We start from the raw sequence: 18,406 nt of genomic DNA on the forward strand, positions 1-18,406 counted from the left end.
AAAGTGATTTCTTAATTAAAATTTACATTAATTTTTTTTTTTTTTTTGATATTTTTGTCTCACTGTTAAAACTATAGTCGATCTTTATCTGAGTAGAAAATGTTCAATTTGAATTTAGACAATTCTTTTGTTAGAGTTAATATTATTTGATCTATTTGTGTGAATTAAAAAAAGAAAACCAATGCACACTGTTGTGAGCATGCTTGTGGAAAAATATTAATATAGAAGAAAAATTTAAAAAATAATTAGTAAAACTCAATTGAATTAGATTGATGTAAAATGCCTGAAAAAGGAGGAGTTGTTTTAAAAATTAAACATGCAGCGGAAAATTACAACGAAGATAAGAAAGATGGAAGAACTATTGCGAAGAAGCAAATAGAAGTTGAACACAATGCAGCAAAGGCCATTATGAATTTAAGACATAGAAGAGATTGTAATGGAGAGGTAACCAGGTTTTCTTGGTGTAGCGATCCATTATGTAGAATGTGGTATGATATGGCTCAATTTTTTGGTTTTTTGGGAGAAGATATAATTGATACAGACATTGATAATGCAATTATTTCTGTAGCAGATGGAGGTAGTGGAATATATGAAAGGTTAATAGTACTTGGACAGAGAATTCTAGATGCAACAGGGAAGGAATATGCAGTAAAAAAATACATGAATTCAGGTATTGATGGACTACCAAAAGAAATTAATAAAATAATTGGAGAATCAAACAAAAAGTTGCTTGTTTTTCTAAAAATGCGTTGTTTAAGTAATAAAATATGTTCTATTGAATGCCTATCTAAATTTGCAAAACGATATTGCCATTATTGTAAAGCAGAGTTGAACTCTGATGCAAATAAATGGGATGATATTAAATTATCTAAGTATGTAAAGTTCTGTATATCATTTTGTATTTATGGCCAAGGAATAATAGACTGGAATAATCCACTAAATATTGAAAATAAACTTTGTCAAAGATTCCCTTGGTTAGAAGTATTGATAAGAAGTATGGACATGAGCATATTAAATCCTTCTGTGCAAGAAGATGGAAAGTTCCTTTCGACAGAAGGAATTAGGAATGCAAAGATATTGGGAATTTTATACAGACATTTTGGCTATAATAGAGGAAAAAAAGATATTCCTCCCAGAGTTTTGTTTGCATTAAACACACCTGAAGGATCTCAGTTACCAGAAGAAAAAACTGGGCAAATGATTTTTAGTCATTACATTAGTCATTATTTCAAGGCCGTAGCCGCTGAACACGGGTTCACCGGAATTGATACATTACAGTGGGTAGAGAAAGAAAAGAATATTTTATTAGGAAGTAATGCTGTCGAGTTATTTGCCTTAATAGATTTGGAACTTGGCGAAATTTATTCCAATGGTGTACCATTAAAAATAGAAGAGAAATTTTCAAGGTATAGAGGGCTGTTTTTTTCATTAATTGCAAATATGTTTGTACTGTGCGAGGATGATAAGAACGCACAAAAGTGGTTACAAGAGTTAGTAACATGTGTTAGGCAGGTACAGCTTTATATCATAGAGTTTCATGAATTCACTAATTCGGAGTCTTTACAGAAAGCCAATAACATTCCTCAAAACGAAGTTTTCACTATTTCAGATACATCGCTTGATCATACTCATGTTCCTGACATTTTTTCCGATTTAGAACCTGAAGAAATTACATCATTTATTGGCTTACTTGAAAAGTGTAAATCCCCAGCTATACTTGATACTTTAAAAGAACTAGCATCTAATTCAAAAACTTGCATTAATGCTTTCACAGAAATTGCTGCGATTCCAAATAAGTGGATTAAGGATAGCATCATTAAAGTGGCTAAATTTTCCAACCATGAGATGAAGAAAAAAGTTAGAGAGTGCAATAGTTTCAACTTTTTGGGTGAATCGTGCAATGTAGAATCAGATAGCAGTGAATCTGAACATTCAAATATAAATGTAAAGAAATATAATGATAAAAACAAAAAAATTAAATCAAAAGATAGTAAACACAAGATTTCAAGCAAAAATATAGATTTAAATAAGAAATTAGAGAATTCAACAAATATCCTTTGTGCAGAGGCTTTAACCCCAATTTTGAAACCTGTGACATTCAAAGTTCCTAATGGTAGTCTTGGTGTAGAAATTCAACCAGTCTCTCTAACATTTATTAATGAAGAAGGCTGTCCAATTCATTATACTTTAAATCCAAACTCAAGCAATATTCCAAATGGGATTGTAAAACCAATAAATGAGATAGTTAATGAAAATACGAAAGATAATACGATGATAGAAAATGGAAAATCAACACCTAAAAGTAAGTCATTACATGTTTTTTCGAGAAATATTGGTAGAAGTAGGTCACCGAATCAAAAAAGTTTTGAAAGAAGAGAACATGGATTATTTATATGTGGGGACGTTTCTCATCAAATCGAAGAAGGTAATAATCTCATTAGAGTTTACGGAGATAAAAGAAATTATGTTTAGTTAAGTGGATAGGATAAAAATGATTTATTAAAATAATAAATTTTAAATATTTTTTGATTTTTTATTACAACCTTTTTTTTATTCAAGTATTAATTTGATAAGATAATTGCTCTAGAGTTGTTTGGCAACATAGATTAACAGTCATTTTTAATTTAAGTAACTGGAATAATAAATTAATTAAAATACTTACATTTTATGTAAGAATTAAAATCTATAATTGATTAGAAAATGATATTAATTTATTCAAAATTTATAGTTTATATTCGTAAAAAAAATAATTTGTCGTAAAGAATTGCATTAGTATTCAAATGAAAGGGAAAAAAGGAGAATTCAAACCAAGCTATAAAACAAGCAATTTTATATGTAAACTTTTTATTAATAAATCCAGTCCTTTTGATATATTGTCTAATTTGTTCGAAGTATTTTATTAATTGATTATTTTCGAAAAAAAACTGGTTTAATTTGGGCTTGACAAAAAAAAGAAAAAATATCAAAAGTATTTTAACACCTGAATATTAAGGTAACAAATTTCAAAGAATTTTCAAAACCACAAAGGCAGGTTTCAGAGGAAATAATCTTTCATCGGTAGAGAAATTTAACGAGAAGAAAAGAAAGTACAAACAAATAGTATAATTAGGTCAAATCGTGTGAGGAACGTAACATTCAAGATCCAACTTAAATCTGTAAAAAAGGCATAAAATGATTATAGAGAACGAAATAAATTTTCAGTATAAGGAAAATGATTGGCAAATTATAATTTTGATGGTTTTAATTAGACAATATGGCTGCTAAGAAGAGTAAAATCTTTTTACAATTGATTAATCCAAATAATATAAAAGTTCCTATTGAGTTACCAAATGCACTCAGTGATTTAAGAAAAATGAATTTGGAATTTCAAATCCACAAGTGTGTATGTTAGAGGAATCAGAACCTTTATTTGGTTGAAAAGAAAACTTTTTTGGTTACTTTTGTAAATTTATTCTTGGTAGTATCTATTCGGAAAGTATACTACAGAATTCTGAAACATGAAAAATCTGCAGCTGGAAAAATTAATTATAATTGTATGAAAGTAATTTGATCTGATATCAATTTATTTGAGTCGATAAATAGTTCGAATTTCCCTTTAAGCATATTTATTAACCGGCTGTTGACTGAATTAAAAAAAGAACTAATTTCTAAACGTAATTATGAAATTTAACTTTTATTTTTGAATTGTTACAAAGAAAATAATTCCTAAAATGAGTGTATTAATAGAACTAAATTTTTATGTACCGACTGCATATAAACATTTTTCCACAAAAAAATATTAGTTACAGAAAATATGTATTCCGAATATACTGTTGAAATCTCATTTTTGTTCAAGGATATTGAAAAGAAATATTTAGTTTAACAAATACTGAGAAACTGAGTAGTTCTATAGTCGAAGCAACACTTTATTTGAAATTAAACTCTTTATCTTTATAAAACTTCGAACTAATCCAAGTTCTGGAAATTTTTTGGTTTATTTAGGCGAAAAACAACTGATATTGTTGGATCGGGGGAGGAAGGGTTGGAGCATATTTCAAGGTTTTTGTTTATAATTATACTAAAATGTTAAAAATTGCAATTATTAGATCAGAATCTGATATAATAAAGCAGTGCATTAATGTGAAGTTTATTTTAGTGACTGGAGGTGAAGAATATATTAAATACACCGAAACGCAACCAAAACGGTGCCTGAAGCATTCAAATATTCTTCATCCCCATCAATTCTTCAAAAAGGAAAGTAGTTGAAAATATTTCAAATCATTCCGAATGTACTAGAAAGAAAAACACCTCTTCGTTCTGAAATATATATATTCGACACACAAACGCACTGAATAATTCTTTATAATTTGTAATCACCTTTGAGCAGTGATGTATTCACAAAAAATATTAAATCAAGTCTTTGAGAGATATGACAGAATAGTTGAATCAACTTCTATCTAAGTCTATCAGAATTTGTAAAATCATATATATTTTATATTTAAAAATGCTTGGTATAAGCATGAATAAGTCGTAATTCTACTGAAACTTACAGAGACCCAATATTAATACTTTTGGTAATTCTACTCGAATTTAAAATCCACATTTGAATCTGGATTAAACTTAAATTCAGGTTCACCACTGTTAATTGTGTCGAATATTTCTTCATGATCATCTTCGTATTCATAAGGGAAATATGAAACAATGATGTGAAATGCTTTTTCATAAATAGCTTTTGAAGGAGCTTCTTGAAGTTTCTCAAGCCTGGACAATCCATAAGCTTGCTCCACAAGAGCACAATATGGATTCTCTTGAAGGCCAAGTTCGTGTTGTCGTATCGCACCTGTTTTTAAAATGTTCTCAATTGCTTCTAAGGCGACATTGATTACCTTTGCATCCTCAATGCTAAGTAGGTCACATAAAGGTTTGATCACACCCTGGTTAACCAAATATTCTATTTGTTCAACTGTCCCACCTGTTGTAGCATTAGAAATAGCCCATGCAGCTTCCTTCTTTACATCGAACTCCGCAGTGTTAAGTAGATTAACTAATGGCACGATTAATCCGTTGTCAATTATTTCTTGAATTTGTTCTTTGTTTCCTGCCGTAATATTTGAAACAGTCCAACAAGCTTCCTTCCTAATTACTTTCTTAGGGGAAGATAAAAGTTGCAAAAGGTATCTCGCAGCCCCACATGACAAAACCATCTGAGTTTGTCTATCATCACCTGTTACAATATTTCCAACACATCTAAGCGCAGGAGTCTGAACAAGGGGTGATGGATGGCCCAGAAGCTCCACAAGCCTAGGGCATGCTTCACTCCTTAGTACCGCCTCAACACGATCATTCGGACCGTCTGAAATATAGCTTAGTGCCCAACAAGCATCAGTCATCACTTCCAAATCAGAAAAATATAAAAGCCTACATAGTACTGGTAAAGAATGAGATACCATTTCAAATGGCGGCGGTGGCCTACCTCTACAAAGGTTGTTTACCGTCCAAGTTGCTGTCCTTAGTATACTGGTTTTGCCACTAACCTTTCCACCCACTGTGCTTGGTGATTTCGTACTTATCATTTGTTCATTATTATCTAACGGGCCAATTTCTAGTGCAATTAATTGTAAAATTGGTGGAAGAGCACCCGCTCTTAAAACCAAATCACGACAGTTTGCAGAATCACCTGCTATATTACCGAGTGTCCAAATAGCTTGTTCTTTAACTTCAAGTTTCGGACTATTTAGAAGTTCAACGCATTTTGGGATAGACCCATGCCTAACAACTTCACATGTTTGTTCAGTAGTGCCAGATGAAATGTTAGTTAAGGTCCATGCAGCTTCAAATTGAAGGTTTGGGTGGTCATAATCACTTAAAAAATGGACTAACCGTGGGATTACTCCAGCGTCAATAACTGCTTGAATTGGTGGGTTGTGCTCTCTAGAAAGTAGCCTTCTTAAGCCTTGCGTGGCTTCAAACTGAGTATTGAATTCCTGGCTCATTATTCCTTGAGATAATGCTGGAATATGTTCAATACCATACATATTTCCTGCCTGGGTATTAATACCCATAGATATATCGCTATTTTCTCCATCGTTTCCTTGACGTCTCTTACTAAGTTGTTCATCACGTTGTTGCTTTCGAATTTGTGCCTGCTGCTCTTCACGCTTCCTTCTAGGGTCATCAAAGGTTTTTTTATAAGCCTTCTTATGGGTTTCCAACTTATCCATTGTTGCTAAGATCCCAATTTATATCTTATTTCTAACCCACAATTAACTAGTGCTCTCACTTACTTATAGAAAGTGGAATTATGTGGCGCCAATTAACTCCCGCAAGAATGGTTATTTATCAATTGTAATCAATATACGACTTATAATTAGAAATCAATGACGAATATAAACATATAAACATATATATATATATAAAGTTAACTATTCGCCGCCAAATCAACAATAATTTTAAATAAATTTGCGTTATTTAATATTTCTACTGTGCAAATAAATAATGAAGGATGTATCCACTATTAGTGGATTGATGGGTTCATACCTTTTGAAAGGATGGATAATGTTGGGTGATGCTTGCCCATCTGTAAGTGTTAATTATATTCAAAATATTTCCTAACTTAGTTAGTGTGAAGAAGTACCTTTATTAGAAGATCCTTCAAATGGATTAAAGTACTGTATGAAATGTTCTCCACCAATGACATCTGCTAGAAATTCAAATAGTAAATTAGCTGAAACACTAGGTAACGAAGGAAAACTCAGCTCACTTGCAAATGAGTTAATTTGTAACAGGGAAAATGGTAAAACAATATTTAAAGACGCACTCAAAGAAAATATTAGCTATATGATAGTCGAAATTTCAAAGATGGGCACGAATGCATTAAGTAATGCAGATTTAACTATTGAGAAGAGGTAAGTTATTATTTTTAGTAAATTGTGCCATAAACTGCTTAAAGACTAGAGATTGTCGACAAGGCAGCAAATACCATACATAAATTACTTAGCATACATATGCTCGACTATAATTGATAAATGGAATTGTTCTCCTAATTATTTCATAAGATAAAACTAGAATGTACAGATCTTCTGAACTATTTTTCGTCCCTCTGTTGAGCCGCCTTAATGAATGCTTCTTCAACTTTTCTTCTTGCATCTGGCTTATCACCGCTTTCTTCTCTCTGTTGATTCGAAGCATTAGCGACTGATTGAAAAATAGAGCCAAGTTCTATGAGAGCCAATGCTCTCTGCTTCCTTACATTTAAATCAACTCCCATATCTTTTACTAGTTTCTTAGCAACCGTTCTAATTGTGTCTTCAATGTCCATAATTGTAATACGAAGCATAGTGTCCAATATAAGTGGCAGTGTTTCTTCGAACTGTTGTTGCGCTTTTGCTGAGTCCTCTGCGTTTTGTTCCATATTAGCTTCATTGTCATACTCACCTTCTTTTGCTCCACATTGTTTTTTTTTCATAGAAGATTGTAAATTTTGAGCTGCCATAGCAGTTCTAATTGCAGTAGATGCCATTTTCCAAGTAGATGCAACATTTCTTGTCTTTGCTTGAAATTTAGCATACTTACCTCCTATTCCGAGAAAAGTATCAATTTTTCCCAGATATTGAGATCCATAATTTTCGTAACTCCAACCGATGGCTTCAACCATTGCATCGCAAAACGAATTGTTGCATAAGCTTTTCGCCTCTTGAGAAATTGATTCTCTCCAATCCTTGAGTATCTCCGAAGTTTCAATAGGAACTGAATTTTCTGCATCAAACTCTTCTAGTACTGGAGCAATCTTTTTCCTCATTTCTACTGCAAGTAAAATTGTCCTTTTACTTTGTTCATTATCAATTGCTTGCTCCATTTCATTTGAATTGCTCGCCCCATTCTGAGAACCATTAGTGGTAGCAATTTCAACAAGAGAAACCATTTTAAGTTTACCCACATACTTTTCTAAACTGTCAGACCCAAATAAAATTGTGAAAATCAAACTTGAATCAATTACAGGCATATCATAAGTAGCTCCAATACCATATTCATCGTACCTTTTTCTACGCTCGGGATCTGCAAGTATTTGATAGGCTTCACCCAACTTTTGAAATTTATCTTTAGCATCCGCATCATCAGGGTTTTTATCTGGATGGTATTGTTTTGCCTTTCTATAATATTGTCTTCGAATTTCATCTGCACCTGCATTTGGCGATACAGATAACAAATCATAATAGGTTGTGTCAGCAACGCTTTTTGAAGGAGAGTTTATTGATTCTTTTCTGTTGCAATCCTCTGATTCATAATTATCATTTTTTTGTGAAGACTTAATTTCCTTTTCCTTCAGTTGTTGAATTTCATCATCTAATGAGTAGTAATATTCAATCCACTGTCTATTTTTTTTATCCCATTTCCTCCCCTTGTTACTTTCAGATATAGCCTCCGGAGTATTTGCTACTCCCCTTGCCATTTGGTATCCAGCAACTCCAACCGCAGTTACAGGTAATGCGACCGCTGCAACTATCCCAGCACCCATTCCTTTAAAAAATCCAGATACACCTTCGGTAGCAGCTCCAACCACAGGAGCAGCGACTAAAGTTGCAACACCAGCAGCAACACCCTTCCCTACAGTCTTCATTCCACTGCTAAAACCTGCCATAGCATCTCTTGGTCGTCTTGTAGAAAATAAGCCACCCAATACACCTTCATCATTATAAAGCAAAGAGTTCATGTCTTCGCCAGAAATATTCCCAGTTCCCGACTGAACAGCTAACTGGTACCAAGAAGAAGTTGATTCATCGAATGAAGTACTTCCGGGCTCAATTTTGGAATACCTTTGGTTATACGGTAGCTCTTCAATGTTTGCTTCGGACTTCGACCTTTCTTCGGGTTTCTCATACTCAGTTGCACTCGATGAAACAACATCTGACAAGAATGTATCATTCCTCACATTTTTTTGTTCCTGCTCCATTATTGCCATCAGATTAAATTAACAGTTTCATTATAAAAGTATGGTTCAACTCAACTAACAAAACTCACACTGGCGCCTAAGTATCATTATCTCGTAAGGTTGTTGATAAGTTGCATGAAATATAAAGAGAAATTACGCAAGATAATTAATATATAATATTATTCATCTACAATAGCTTATGATGTTTTTTTGCCGATAATTGCAATCTCATCGAGTGAAAGGTCACGCTTCATTAGTAGCCTTTTACAGATCGATTTATGCAGGCACTATCTAAAGTTAAAGATAAAATATATACATATCAATACTTGACTTACAGACAGCGTTAATACTTCCCCTCTGGCCCTATCATTTTGCTCATCGAGAAGCTGGAATAAATTCATTAGCCATGTATTTGGCGATTTTCCTTCATCAATATGCCTAATAATAATTATTCAAATTTAGAGTTATTGCGCAGTACTTACTTAATAAACCCAAGTGGAATCTCAACTTTCGATAAAGTTGAATCTGATAGGATACTTTGTGCGTTTACTAACAAATTTATATATTCTTTACTGAAAGAAATAAATGATTGTAAACACTGCGTGATCTAACGTACACACCATTCTTTAATTCGTTTGAATTATTTGTATCTTTACGAGTGCTTGAGATGACGATTTCATTTGTAATGGTTGTTAAGTTTCTTATGATATCAATATAGCATTCTAAAAGAGGGTCTATAGACACCTTGCTTTCCATTCTAGTTATAAAAATTCTACAAACAACCTAATTCTTTTATATTTTAATGTAAATAAATTGGCAAACCCCGCAAAAAAAACTATTCTCATTCAGATATTCTCGATTTAATAAATTTCATAAAGCGCAATGAGTACTTATCTGGTGGAACCGCTGAAATACCATTTGATGATCCAATGATGATTGCTTTATAGAGTCTTTCAAACTTTTTTATAGTACTCCAAGTCGAAAAAAAGTCAATAAATCCTAAGTAATAAACTTTCTTTTGATCAGAGGAAAGAATTCCAACAAATTTTCTACTATTTTTATTTTCAATAAGAGATTTAATGTTTTGGGAGTCATCTTGTACATCATGTATTCCAATTAGAAGTGAATAATCCATTATGTTATAAAGCTCAAAAAATCGGCAGTCTATTTCCAGTTGTTTTAATAAATCAATTTGATTTTTTTGATCAATATGTAGCATTTCTTTATTATTTTTCATGTCTAACTCCTTTAAAGCAATAGTTTTATCTTCTTGAAGAATTAAAGGTGTTGATCTTCCAACCCAACTTCCTTTTATGTCATATCTTCTATGAATCTCAACTGGAGTATGAAAGATATTTTCCATAACAATAAAAAAAATTTTATGTATTTTGCTTTTTCTCCTTATTATTGAATTTCCATTACTCGAAATTTGTTCCCTTATTGTATTGAATGGTTGAAGAAGAGGCTTTTTAAATCTAAGAGCATGAAGGCCATAGATTCTTGTTATCAAGCTATTTTGATTCTTTTCAATATGGCTAAAATATTTGTTCAGTATGCTTCTAAAAAAGACTGCTGTCTTTTTCTTTACCGTTTTAATCAAAAATCTTCCGTCTGTAGTGTAGTAAAAAAATGCACCTGATTTCCCCTCACTACATAATTCGTTCATAGAAGATAAGTTTCCCAATACCATATTCCCTAATAACTGTTCTGGACCAACACTTCTTACGTATGATTCAGGAGAAATATTGCATATTTCTCGAATTTTTCTGAAAACCATGGGATTATAATCAATAAATTGCACAGGTTTTACAAATCCTTTATAATCAATTGCTTTTTGAATCGGAATATTTGGTTTAATATTTGATAAATTCTGAGTCCTAGGAATTATAAAAAACTTTTCTTTCATAATAAAGTCGTAATCTGCTACATTTCGATTTGGTTCTGAATAAACCCTTCCTATTGCTAATCTCATTCCAATCATCATATTCAACACAGTATTCCAGCTCTCATGGCCAATATAAACTACATAACCCTTAGTTCTCTTCATCATATGAGCATTTATTACATTTACTGAGGGTGATTCTTTATCTAAATGAGAATGCTTGGATTTCATTGAAAGCTTATTCGTCTCATAACTCTTCACTTTAATATTGCTCGACGCTTTCCCCATATTTTGGAATCCTCCGCTTATATTGCTTTTTCTTCTATACATATGTATCAAGGAAATTCGTTTTCGAGTATTAGCAGTATAATTATTCCTACTATAATCAAGGTTACTGGTTGATTTATGCATAAAAGTTTTCTTAATCATTTCACTTGCTGACATGCGATTTTTAGTATTTGGAGCAACATTACCTTTATTTATGTACATTTTCCTTCGATTATAAACCTTTTTTATTGTTCCCAAATTTAAGCTACTGTTGCATGGTACGATCTGGGATGAAACCTTATTTTGCAAAGAACAAACGCTTCTTTTGTAAATTAAATCAAGCATCTCAATATTATTATTCAATACATTTTTCAATGAAAGCATGTCATCAGTAAATGTGTTGATTAAGTTATTAATACCAACAAAATTTTGAATTCCCGACTTTTTTGAGTTGCCATTGATATTAAAAAACATACAATTTAATAAGTTATTTTCTTTTGGGTTTAAAATCCATTTTTCCAGAGCATTTAGTGAATCCGTTGTTTCTTGTTTAATGTTTTTGATATCTTCCAAGATATTAAAGACTTGTAATCTCAACTTTGAGGTCAGCTCCTTGTCAATAGATTCAATATAATCAACTTTCTCAACTGTTGCCCTATTAAAAATATTAATTCCTTCGAAAATAAGAGGAGGTTTCCTACTATCAATATCTAAATCATAAGATTCAAGTATATTTGGAGTTATTATTCCAAAAAATGAGAGAAACTCGGGAGAATCTTGAATCGCCATTTTATAACTTTCAAAAAAGATCTTAGGTTCATTTTCTCCATCTTTTATTTTCGAGTAATTATTAAAAAAATTCTTAATTTCTTGATCTGAAAAATTTAATATGTTTGGCCCAACGAGCATGTATCTAGCGTTATCGATAGCTCTAATCGATTTTAATAACTTCTCAAATGTTATCCCATCACCTGCATCTGTATGATCTTCTCCCTTTATTATTCTGTACGAAAACATTGCCTTTTCGTCAAAATTTTCTGAAATCATTATAGCCAAAGATCTACCAAATTCATAAAAATCAAGTAGGTTGTTATTATCAATATCCATAGCATTAAAAATCATTTGAGAAAGGAGTCCATCATCTAATAGCCCTAAAACCATTCTGAACCTTCGAATATTCATAAACCCTACAAAGTAATATGTCGAAATAGATATATCAATTTAAATCAATATATCGTGTATAATAAAAACATTACATTATTATAGCTACAAAATACCAATATTAAGGAGCTAATAATAGAACTTACCATTATCTGAGTTTGAAATAAATGTGTTGTAAAAATCCTTTATTTGTTTTGTTGATAAATCCGTCTCATTTTGGATTTTTGTAAAAACATCTTGCTTTAACTTGTAACATGAATGTTTTCTTTTAAAAAAATTGGTCCTATGCATTAGTATAAAATAATTGATCTAATATACAACATATCAAAAATTTATCGTACAAATTTCAATCAAATTCCAAATTATTAGATATTAATTAGTACAAGTAAAAGATATTTAAAGCCCACCGCGCGGGAGGAAAAAATTCAAAACCCATGTAAATTGTCTAATAAAAAAAGAAAAATGACAATAAAAATAATAATTTAAATCCATAAAAAAATGTGCTAGATCAGAATTTATCGGATATTTAATGTCATGCATATCACGATAATTGTTTTGTATTGTGCCTGTTCGTTATTGACGGTCTTTCATCCTGAATTGTTGTGGATTTATTAAATTGAACAGGTTTTTTGCTCGCAATGATATGATATTGTCCTTCTCCTTTTATCATAGCATTTAGTGGTATCCTCACAGTCTGACTATTTACAAGCCACATGAGAGCTCGGCCAATGTAGCTTGAAGAACTTTTAGAATTAATCTATTTTCTGTTGTTAATCGTTTTATTTAAACAAAAAAAAATGAAGCTTACCTTTGACAAAAAAGGTTCTACTTCCGTTTTCAAGGAGTAAATTACATTAGCAGTAATGTTATGTTGCTTAATAATTTGAAATCCGGTATTTGTAATTGTGTCCTAAATTGAATATTGAATGAAGGTTCTATAAATCTAACATAAACTTACCTTGATATCTGGCCAAGCAATAGTGGGGGAAATATCTGCAAATAGCATCATTCCACCTGGTTTGAGTAAGTCAAACACTCCCTTTACAAATTTGTCAAAATTAGGATAACAATGAGCAGACTCAACGTTTAATACAATATCAAAAGACTCAGGGGCAAAATAGTTTTCAAGCTCCATACTGCTTCCAACATAAAATACTTTATTTCCAGCAGGAATCAAGTCTTTTTTATATACTTGTCTACATAATTCAATCCCTTGGTCACTAATATCAATTCCAGCATACGACATCGGCTCAGCAACACTACAAACTACAACCGATCCTCCACCTCTGCCACAGCCTACTTCTAAAATGGACTTGCCCTTAAAGTTATCATCATATGTAGACAGAACCGCGGTATACAGCTGTACTGAGTTCCAAACATCGTTAAAATTTGGTGGAGATTCCTTTTTTAACTTTTCCAATTTAGATTCAATAAATTTATCTAGCTCAGAATTTTCAGGTAGACTATGGGGAGTTTTAATTGCATATCCATAATTCATAAATGAAACATCAATATTAGAAGTGTACTGTAACTTTGTAAATAATGAGTTGCAAGCATTATAACAAAATCTCCAAAATGATGGAGCAATGTTCAGTAACGACTTTAGATGCCAATATGCCAGCCAAACAAAAGTCAATATTGAGTCAACTACCTTAAGTATTCTCATTTCCTACAAAATCCTCAGATTGTAATAATAATTAATACGAGGGATCTTTTTCAAACAAAATAATGAAAAATTTATAAAATATCCTAATTTACTTGGAGCATTAAATAGGTCGAGTGATAACCCTCTTAATTAAAAAAATATATCCGCAAAGTTTAATAATAGGAAAAAAACAATTCTTTAAGTACTTGCGAAAAAAATTAATTTTGTAAAATATTTGTTCAAATTTTATTAAAAAACTTTATTAATGCAATTAGAAACAATTTATTATTTCAGTATTAAATGATTTTTCAGATATTAAAAATAGGCTGGTTGGTGTAAAGATAAGCAATAAAGAATATTTAGAATATATCACAGAGCTGATTATATTTAATTCCTCTCTTAAATATCTTTATTTATTTAATGATTGGTCAAAAGGTCTTACAAAAAAAAAAAAAAAAAAAAGACTTTCCCGCGAAAATTATAAAAGAAAACCACCTCACAATACGTTTAATAATATGTCTATACGAATGAAAGTGAGGTAAAAGTGAGAATAACAAGAAAAAATTCTTAATCCAGTTAACTTTTTCCTAAACAAAATTTTATGGGAAAAGTTTTGGGTATTGAATTTTGCAAAAAATTATAATATGCAGAATAGAAAATGAATCTATCACGTCCTGGATCATCTAAGATTAGAACCAATGAACATGTAAATATCAATGCAAAAAACAAATTAAACAGAACAAAAATTACAGTTGTTGTAAGAAAACGTCCTCTTACTGAGAATGAAATTACAAGAAATGATGTTGACGTGGTAGAGGCGGCAGGAGATGAAAACACTATTTATGTCCATGAACTGAAAACTAAAGTAGATTGCACTAAATACATTGACAAACATTCATATACTTTTGATCGAGTATATAGTGAGCAAATAAATAATAAAGAATTATATGAAGATATTATAAGACCTTTAACTGAAAATATTTTTACCCCAGGATTTAAATGCTCTTGTTTTGCTTATGGTCAAACCGGAAGCGGAAAAACTTACACAATGATGGGGAGTGAAAATACTGCCAACTCTAATAGTTTAAGAGGGAGGAATGAGCGTGAACTCGGAATTTTTGAACTGGCTGTAAATAACATTTTTGAACTTCTCGAACAAAGCGAACATGAAAATAAAGAAGTTTACGTTTCTTTTTTCGAAATTTACTGTGATAAACTTTATGATCTACTTAACAACCAAAAGCTTGTGAGTGCAATGGAAAATAGTAAACGTGAAGTAGTTGTCAAGGATCTTACTGAAAGGTTAATAAAAACTCGAGAGGACCTGCTGTCAGTTATTAGTAAAGGATTAGAATATAGAAGAACTGCACAAAATAGTATGAATGATATGTCATCCAGATCTCACGCTATTCTACAAATTGAAATTAGATCCAGAATTTTTTCTACCGTAAAAGAATCTTCCCTGCAATCTCCTCTCTCTCCAAAATTTATAACATATGGAAAGATGGTGTTTATTGATTTGGCAGGAAGTGAAAGGGGTGCGGATACAGTGCATAGTACAAGACAAACACAACAGGATGGAGCAGGGATAAATCGCTCGTTACTTGCTTTAAAAGAATGCATCCGAGCTCTGCACGATCAGCAAAGTAGCCACGTTCCTTTCAGACAATCAGAATTAACTAAGGTTTTAAAAGATGTATTTGTTGGAAATGCGCACTCGGTAATGATTGCAAATATAGGTCCATGCTACTCTTGCTCGGAACAAACTTTAAATACTCTTAGATACGCACACAGAGTAAAGGAACTTAGGAAGAAGTCAATCAATAGATCGGACACTTTTCATAGTGATAAATATGTTTCTAGGTATCCACTGTCTAGGAAAACAACTGCTCCTGCGAATGTGTCCAAAAAGGATGCATCTTCCAGTAATGAAAGCCCGAGATCGTGTACTGAAGAGGAATTTGAAGAATCAAATGCTGATACCGAACTCAGAGAAGAGGATTTTGAAATTTGCCCTGAAATAACCAGATATGAAGATACTACAGAAAACACTGTAAGTGTATTGTCACCAAATATACCGACCAATGAAGATCATGTATCAACAAGAACGTTATCTCCACAAATAAAACAATTATTCGGAAGAAATAGTATTTTTAACATTCCTGGTATTGGTATAATTAATGCTGACACCATTCCTGAAGCCGATCTAAACAAATTAAAAAAGTATCTGGGTGAATACTTTATTAAAAAACAAGAAGAGCTTGCGTCAAACCACGCAACTCACTTAGGCGTATTATGTGAATGTTTGAAAGAAGAATCGCTTATACTAAAAGACTTATTGAAGAAGAATTATAGTAGAGAAAGTTCTCATGAATATATTCAAGAATTAAAAAATTTGGTTAAAAGAAAATCAGAATCTTTAGAAAACCTTAAGAAAGAATTAGCAGAAATTGAAGAGCTCTTATCTGTTATGGACATTATAGGAACCAGTTAATAAATCATTTAAATTGCTTCAATTTTTAAAAACAATAATGTTTGTTTTTCTTTAAAGAATGTGAAAATTTAGCCGTCTAGTGAATATTCACCCTTGCATATCCACTTGAATTATTCTCAATGGTCAACTCTATATATGGCAGTATTTTTGACGTGCCAAAAGATCAGTTAGTTCCGCTAAAATACTGAAATTATAAAGAGAAAATCACTAGTTGTGTCTGAATGATGAACTTTGATTCAACTGGAAGCTAAGGCTACATTCCTTATTATAAATTTCGATTGCCACTTTGGAATACTGCTAAATAAAGCATTACTTTATGTTGTTTTGCCAACTAATCGACTAAGAGGTTGAAGTTAGCCCGTGTTTATTAATTCTTTGTTATTTTTATTTTATTATCATTAAAGTCTCAAATCAAATCTTTTTTTAGAAAACTTAAGGAGCTTGAAAAGTAAGATTAGTATTAGTGATTTTGGTATCTGCTTGGTTTGATACCTACCTACATTTAATTTGGGAGAAGCCCCCTTAATTACTGCCAAATAATTTAGAACTAGTGGATTCTAAGCTTCAGATATAATGGTGATCGGAAAAATTGGTTTTTGAGTGGAAATTCAGTTATTGACGCCACAACTGGACAACCGCAACAAAAAGGCATGGCGGTAAGGAGTCATTGATATTCATTATAAAAAATGTCACTTTTCCAACCGAGTAACCAAATAAAATTGACTAATGTCGCAGTTGTTCGTTTTAAGTCGCATGGAAAAAGATTTGAAGTTGCATGCTATAAAAACAAAATTCTTAATTGGAGAAGTGGAGTTGAATGGGATCTTGATGAAGTTTTACAGATTAGGTCGGTTTTCACAAATGTCTCTAAGGGGCAAGTCGCAAGGACAGATGATCTAAATATTGTTTTTGGAACAAATAATATTGATCATATTTGTAAAGTTATTTTGAGTAGAGGCGAAATTCAAGTATCTGAAACGGAAAGGAGTTATATGCTTGATAAACAGTATACCGATATTTGTCACATGCTTAGTAAAATGACAATTAACCCAAAGAATAACTTGCCATTATCAGTAAAAATGATAGAATCTGAACTCAAAAAATCTGGATTTTCTGTTTCATTAAATAAGACAACTAAAGAACAGGCATTAAAAGCTTTTGATGTTTTAAAAAAACGTATTCCTGACCAGATTGAGAGGGCTAAAATGATGTTGAAGTTGTCAGTAGATATTATGAATAAGCAAAATATAATTGAAAAGCTAAATGAATTTAACGTATCTTCTATTTCTTCTGAAGAAAAAAATAATATTTATACTATTACGTTCCTTTGTGAACCACGATATTACCGAGAAATAGATCAACTGGACTGCAAATTACTTTTGCTTGACTCAAATGTTAAAATCATGGATAAAAATTCTTCTTTTGATAATGTGGAGGTTATTCAATCTGAATCTTCTGGCAAAAAAGAAATTTTGTTCGGCTCATTGATTGAACCCGAAATACCATGTAATAAAAAGCTTCTCAGAACAGAGGCAAATATTAAAGAAAATAATACAAAAATGCCTGGAAAACAGGTTTTCTCGAATCCAAGTATAGAAGAAAATATAAATGACGCCAAATCAAATAAGTTTTTCTGCCGAAAATGTAATATTCAATTAATTGATCATAACACATTTAGACAACACTACCGGTCTGAGTGGCATATTTTTAATACCAAGAGGAACGCGAGAGAAATGGATCCCATTAGTGAAAAAGAATTTCTAGAGCTTCAGCAAGATATAAAAATGGGATTTCTTGCAGTAGACTGACTTATTGTATTATCAAAATTCATAAACTTATGTGTTGTAATTTGTTGTATTCTGAAGTTAGATAATTAGAAAGAATGAAACTTAGGAATCGAAAATAATTAAATATATTTCATGATCATCTAACTTTTTATTTACAGTTAATGTTTTTAAGCGGAAAAATTCATTCAGCTATTGATTACTCTGATATATTTCTTTAGAAGATATTTGTCTCAAATTAATAGATGTTTAAAATGTATAAGGG

General features: G+C 31.5%; 9 protein-coding genes across 9 annotated transcripts; 4 read left to right on the plus strand and 5 right to left on the minus strand.

The window, feature by feature from the left end:
• Nucleotides 1-279: 279 nt before the first annotated feature.
• On the plus strand, nucleotides 280-2,472 carry cubi_03553 (uncharacterized protein; the record flags this gene model as incomplete). Its single annotated transcript, XM_029020566.1, has 1 exon — nucleotides 280-2,472. The coding sequence occupies one exon, from the start codon at nucleotides 280-282 to the stop codon at nucleotides 2,470-2,472; it is 2,193 nt and encodes a 730-aa protein (XP_028875010.1).
• Nucleotides 2,473-4,559: 2,087 nt separating this feature from the next.
• Nucleotides 4,560-6,200, minus strand: cubi_03554 (importin alpha subunit; the record flags this gene model as incomplete). The annotated part of the gene is made up of 1 exon (XM_029020567.1): nucleotides 4,560-6,200. One exon carries the CDS (start codon nucleotides 6,198-6,200, stop codon nucleotides 4,560-4,562), a length of 1,641 nt encoding a protein of 546 aa, XP_028875011.1.
• A 274-nt stretch (nucleotides 6,201-6,474) lies between these two features.
• cubi_03555 (uncharacterized protein) lies at nucleotides 6,475-6,888 on the plus strand (the record flags this gene model as incomplete). Its single annotated transcript, XM_029020568.1, has 2 exons — nucleotides 6,475-6,558; nucleotides 6,601-6,888. 2 exons carry the CDS (start codon nucleotides 6,475-6,477, stop codon nucleotides 6,886-6,888), a joined length of 372 nt encoding a protein of 123 aa, XP_028875012.1.
• Nucleotides 6,889-7,063: 175 nt separating this feature from the next.
• Nucleotides 7,064-8,929, minus strand: cubi_03556 (uncharacterized protein; the record flags this gene model as incomplete). Its single annotated transcript, XM_029020569.1, has 1 exon — nucleotides 7,064-8,929. The coding sequence occupies one exon, from the start codon at nucleotides 8,927-8,929 to the stop codon at nucleotides 7,064-7,066; it is 1,866 nt and encodes a 621-aa protein (XP_028875013.1).
• Nucleotides 8,930-9,105: 176 nt separating this feature from the next.
• cubi_03557 (uncharacterized protein) lies at nucleotides 9,106-9,664 on the minus strand (the record flags this gene model as incomplete). The annotated part of the gene is made up of 4 exons (XM_029020570.1): nucleotides 9,106-9,195; nucleotides 9,244-9,346; nucleotides 9,391-9,480; nucleotides 9,525-9,664. 4 exons carry the CDS (start codon nucleotides 9,662-9,664, stop codon nucleotides 9,106-9,108), a joined length of 423 nt encoding a protein of 140 aa, XP_028875014.1.
• An 85-nt stretch (nucleotides 9,665-9,749) lies between these two features.
• cubi_03558 (phosphatidylinositol-4-phosphate 5-kinase) lies at nucleotides 9,750-12,239 on the minus strand (the record flags this gene model as incomplete). The annotated part of the gene is made up of 1 exon (XM_029020571.1): nucleotides 9,750-12,239. One exon carries the CDS (start codon nucleotides 12,237-12,239, stop codon nucleotides 9,750-9,752), a length of 2,490 nt encoding a protein of 829 aa, XP_028875015.1.
• Nucleotides 12,240-12,759: 520 nt separating this feature from the next.
• On the minus strand, nucleotides 12,760-13,884 carry cubi_03559 (methyltransferase; the record flags this gene model as incomplete). Its single annotated transcript, XM_029020572.1, has 3 exons — nucleotides 12,760-12,975; nucleotides 13,027-13,128; nucleotides 13,177-13,884. The coding sequence occupies 3 exons, from the start codon at nucleotides 13,882-13,884 to the stop codon at nucleotides 12,760-12,762; spliced, it is 1,026 nt and encodes a 341-aa protein (XP_028875016.1).
• A 637-nt stretch (nucleotides 13,885-14,521) lies between these two features.
• Nucleotides 14,522-16,357, plus strand: cubi_03560 (kinesin-like protein; the record flags this gene model as incomplete). The annotated part of the gene is made up of 1 exon (XM_029020573.1): nucleotides 14,522-16,357. The coding sequence occupies one exon, from the start codon at nucleotides 14,522-14,524 to the stop codon at nucleotides 16,355-16,357; it is 1,836 nt and encodes a 611-aa protein (XP_028875017.1).
• A 686-nt stretch (nucleotides 16,358-17,043) lies between these two features.
• cubi_03561 (uncharacterized protein) lies at nucleotides 17,044-18,165 on the plus strand (the record flags this gene model as incomplete). The annotated part of the gene is made up of 1 exon (XM_029020574.1): nucleotides 17,044-18,165. One exon carries the CDS (start codon nucleotides 17,044-17,046, stop codon nucleotides 18,163-18,165), a length of 1,122 nt encoding a protein of 373 aa, XP_028875018.1.
• Between the last annotated feature and the right edge of the window lie 241 nt (nucleotides 18,166-18,406).

This window comes from Cryptosporidium ubiquitum, assembly GCF_001865345.1.
Source record: "Cryptosporidium ubiquitum isolate 39726 chromosome Unknown contig_3, whole genome shotgun sequence".
Taxonomy (NCBI): domain Eukaryota; phylum Apicomplexa; class Conoidasida; order Eucoccidiorida; family Cryptosporidiidae; genus Cryptosporidium; species Cryptosporidium ubiquitum.